The 5,032-nt window shown below is 39.2% G+C and overlaps 1 protein-coding gene across 2 annotated transcripts in view; it reads right to left on the reverse strand.

Annotated features, from left to right (window-relative positions):
* The window catches only part of LOC109289586 (nuclear receptor coactivator 5-like), a 45,815-nt gene that overhangs the window by 13,616 nt on the left and 27,167 nt on the right, over positions 1-5,032 (reverse strand). For both annotated transcript variants that reach the window (XM_019505683.1, XM_019505682.1), the window contains 2 exons: positions 4,163-4,289; positions 905-1,104 (listed from right to left, as the gene is read on the reverse strand). In XM_019505683.1, the coding sequence (XP_019361228.1) occupies positions 905-1,104; positions 4,163-4,289 (327 nt within the window). The remainder of the gene's footprint in view (positions 1-904; positions 1,105-4,162; positions 4,290-5,032) is intronic.

Genomic DNA, 5,032 nt, shown 5'->3' on the forward strand with positions numbered 1-5,032 from the left:
GAGCCAATGCATCCTCCATGGGCATATTACGGTGTACTACAGAGAAGAGAGATAGCTTGCTTTATCAGTCTTGTGTTCTCATCTACTTTACACATGTACAAAAAAAAAAAACACAGAAAAATATAGCTAAATAAGTTTGTGTGTAATCAACTGAGTGAAATTTTAAAAGGCTCCTTTTTTGAGATCAGTATGTCACTGTAATTATAGAGGTTAGCTTGATTCAATACACCTATCTGAAACATTGTTTAAATAAGTATTAAAACTGCTACCACCACAATTAAAAGATTTCAGACCACTTGTGATCTGAAAATTGAGATAAATGACTCTCTTTTGATACTTGAACATTTGCACAAACACCTAACTGAAACAAGAGGAACAGTATTAGCACAATTTTTTCTCTTAAATTCAGAACATATTTTACCTGAGTGGAGGGACAGGGCAGTTACTTTCCATTCAGAAGAAAGTGCCTTTTTACTACTGTGTTCCTAATAAGGGGAAAGATGTGAAATCTAAATTTAAAATAAAAAATTCTGGAAAACTGAAGACTTAAAGATGAATTTTAAATTGGACCTATCCATGTACAAACAATGTAAGAATAATAATTTTTAATCAAGTAATTTATATATAAACAGCCTCCATTACTTACTATACGCAATAGATTTTGTTGCCTGTATTTAATGCCATTTTGTAAGAAACAGTCCAGGACAAATGTTAATGTATTGTGAAATACTATAAATTAATTCAGTGAACTCTCTCCAAACTGTCTCATCTTAGCTAGGTCAAATTCCATTACCAAAAATTGTGATGAATCAGTGCTTAATATTTTAATGGGTTCAAGGAAAATTAAATTGCATTTTTGAGTGGGGACTATTTTAAGTGACATTCTAAATGAAGCTAAACTTACTTTTGATAGACTCATGAAGCATGATTGCGGTGCAAGAGGAAAGTGCTACATTTGACTGTTCAACAAGAATACAAAATGGGGAACCATCATTTTTAACTTCTTGGAGTGCGCGTGTGAGACCCAACTCAGATGTAAGGTATATCATTTCCACCACAAGGCCATGATCCTGCAACCGATGGCCTATGGCTGTTGAATATTCCCTTAAAGAGAAAAAAGAGGCTGGTTATTTACAAATACAAGTCTGTGCCGCTCTTAGTTTTTGCCATGCTCTTTGTTCGTGTACTGTATGCTCTGTATGTTACAGGTAACAAGGGAAGTGTAAGAAACTGTTCTCTTTCCACAAATGGCACATTCCTGAAAATTAGATGATGCTTTTAAGATGGCAGAAAGGAGTTATGATTGTTGGGCATGACTGGGGTTCTTTTTTGGCACATCCAATATTTTTGGAAAATAGGACTCTTAGGCATAACAAGTTGGGAACAACAAGTGATTTCTCCATAAATAGGAATTTTATAATTGAGGATCCCTGCACAGTCACGTGATTGAGTGGTATTCTTGAAAGTGTAATATTTTAATGAGTGAAACTATTTATATTTACCTTTTTATTTCTGCTAATCTGTCATCCCAGTATACTGTAGGCATGTTCAACTGAAACTAGTTTTCTATTTCCAAAACTGTACAGGTGATTATGTAGGTATTAGTGTTATTGTTTCAGTAAGTTTAAGTAGTTGGGCTTGTTTTTGGTTTTTTTCCAAGTGTTGGTGATAACAAAGCGGCATCAAGAGCTAAGTTCAATAGCACCTGTGCTCAGAAAACAGATAGAAAATATGGCACCACATGTAGATTTCTCCTTAGGTGCCTTCTGAATCTTACCAGCTTATTTTACCATTGGAAAAAAGTTTTGCTGCTGCCAGCACACTGGAGGCAACATGGGTAAAGAGAAGAGCAATGTCTGTTTGATTCTGCCTTATTGACAGAGCCGCTAACTAGGTTCCAGTACCCTGGAATTATTAGAGGCTCTTACATACAGTTCACTTTTAGCTTCATACAGACATTCAGTTTCTCCTGGGAGATTCACTGCTCTCCCAGAAGAAACCATGAGTGTACAGATATTCAAGCTTTGTCTCCCAGGGTAAATATGGCTGCTCCAGAAGAAAAATAACCTGGGAACAACCAGGGTTAAATCACTCTCCTGGTAGAGTGAATGTCTGTACATACCATGAATTCTCTCAGAAGAACACAGTCCTCCAGCATCCCAGCAGGGAAAGTGTGATGCTCACTGGACTCTGCTACTCCAGCAAGGAACAGAACATGTCTCCTTCACAACCCTCCTTATTGTGCTGTAGGGAAACACAGGCTGACCATGGGCAGTCTGGGTCAGCCACTCAGGGCTGACCCCTTTGCACTGCTGCCATTTGTTGCCAGGCCACAGAGCACATGGAGATGTGTGCATAGGGGCCCCTCCAGCTGCATAGTGTCAGCACAGCAAGCTCTTCACTTTTCAGGGCCTCAGCACTCAAACGTCTGTATATGTGGCTCTGGGTAACTATGTCTACCAAGAGAACAAACCTGGGAGAATTCTATGAGATTATTTGAATGTGTATGTAGCCTTTGCATGCATCAAATTAAACCTAATGTCTGGTAATGAGAAAAAAAAAAGTCAGTTCATAAACCTACTTTGAATTTTTTTTTTTTTTTTTTTAAATGAAGTATGATCATTGAACTTCAGGTGAATCAACCAAACAGATCAAGTTGTTTCTGCAGACAAAAGGTATATCAGCTACGGTGTTTCCATCCTGATTACAAGTCTCTCTGCTGTTGAATTACAGATCAGATATTTCACAGAGAAGCAATTCACGACACTGTGCTACATGGGGTACTGGCCGAGCATTTGCCAGCCACAACTGAGGTAATCAACCACCATAAAATCTTTGGCAAAATGCCATGAATTAAGAGATGAGCAAGACCTCTGGTGCAATCCAACTAATATCCGAGTATTAACAAGACTAGCATGTCAGATGGGAAGAGGGGAGGAAGAGAGAAGAAAGGGCATTGAATATTGTATTCACAGAAGCAGAATTCAACATTCTCAGGAGAAAAACAGCTTCAAAACTGTCCTCGACTGAGTTTGATATTCCACAACCAGAAAATGAGCAAGATACTGAAGCATGTAACGTTTATCATAACTACAAGTTTCCTCATAGTTAAGCCATTTAAAAATAACGTGGATAGTGATTTTTGTATGGAACACTGTATACGAAACATTCTGTGGAGGAAGAGGAAGGATAAATCTAGTTTTGAAGTAGTGATACTGAATATCATGGAAACATTAGAAATTAAAAGGCGCGCTTTTATGCACCTCCTGGTTCTCAAATCAACTCTATGGCAAAGAACAAGCTCTGTATATCAAGAATGATTAAGACTTTGATATTTGGCTTGATCCTCATCATCTCCAGGTGTATACTAGTAGTAATAAGAATTAATTAGCTGATATTTTTTTTTCAGTCTTCAGCCTCATTTAGCCTTCCTACCTAGTTACATATCCATTTTATAATATTCCAATGTTTTACATCACTTTTGCTAAAACACTGCTCTGGCATTTAAAGAGAAAGTGCAATACTTCAGTGCAAACCTTTGAAGAAATACTTACGAGAAGTGAAGAAAAATAATTGAGGATAAAATCAAATTTTGCTTCAAATTTAAATATACTAAAAGTCAGCATCTTTTCCTAAATACTGAATTTAAATTTTGCTGAAAATACCAACAAACTAAATGATAATTAAAACAGAAAAAAACCTATTTCAAGTTATTTTGTGCATTTGCTAGCATCTTATATATAGCAAGGTTTCCCTTTTGTTTGTGTAGGTCTCATTTGGCAGCTGTAAAGAAAAACAGTTTTCAAATTAGGAAAATGTATTTTTAACACATCAACAAATGCCAAGACAACTCAATGGCCAAGGTGACTCAAGCATTGCTATAAAAATGAGTTCAGGAATGAAGTCAATGAGTTAACTTTCTTTAAAAGGTTCTTCCAGGTGATACCATGCATTCTTAAATATGCAGTAATCCAACAGAAGTATAATTACTTTAGTCTGTACTTTCAACTACACAGAATATGTTAAGGAATTTCAAAAAGAAAAGTTTAAGCTTAATCTTCAATATTACCTACACCTTCAGTTCCCAGGAATAAAGCACTTACAGCTGGGTAATTCTTACCTATAGAGTAAAATTAGCCTAAACGTGTTAATAGAAACCTACGTTTGTTCCTTGCTGATGGCAACAATGACACAGTCAGCAGGTCTATTTTTATCATATTCTTTCTGTATCTGTTGGTAAAACTGCAGGTATAGCTTCTCCCTACGATCATCCCTGGTATAGTTGTCATCTGAAATCAAAGCACAAGTTGATTAAAAGGTAATGCTGACGGAAAGCCAATGTCAGAGCTTCAGTGCTGTTGAAAGATGAAAGTCCACTAAAAATAGTTCTTGCACAAGACATACATATTCATTTGTGTCACAGAGAAGACATAAGGCACAGGAAAGTTGTTTAACTAGGCTACAATTGACTAACAAGCCTAGGAATTATCCCATTTAGTGCAAGCAAGCCTTTTCTCTTTGATCTGTTCCACAGGGTTACAGCCTGGCCGGACCAACACTGGGCAAGAGCCACCTCCACACCCCAGTAGGCAGGACCCAGCATAGGAGGGCAGAGCGGGGCAGGGAGGCTTGATGCTACTGCCACCAACTCTGCTGCTGAAAGCACCACACCACCATGGCTGCCAAGGTGAGGCACCCCCTGCCCATCCAGCAGCAGCAGGGGGCACAACTCTGTGCTACTGCTACAGCGGTGCCTCACCTTAGCGGTCATGGCTGCATGCCTCTCCCTCCCATGCCAGGTCCTGTTCACTGGACCATGGAGACATTTCCTGCCCAGTGCCAATCTGGCTAGGTTGCAGCCCCATGCCCCACTGTGGGTGCAGAAATCTGTGTGTCTGGGGGGGAAGTGGCCCCCCCTGGCCCCACATACTGGAGCAGTGGGTCAGGAGTGAGAAGCACCAGCAGGGCTGGGGAGGAGCAATGGGTTAGGAATGAAGGTCACCAGCACAGCTTTGGGGGGGGGGGGGGGGGG

Source organism: Gavialis gangeticus, unplaced genomic scaffold, assembly GCF_001723915.1.
Source record: "Gavialis gangeticus isolate Ggan-Ray unplaced genomic scaffold, GavGan_comp1, whole genome shotgun sequence".
Lineage (NCBI taxonomy): Eukaryota > Metazoa > Chordata > Crocodylia > Gavialidae > Gavialis > Gavialis gangeticus.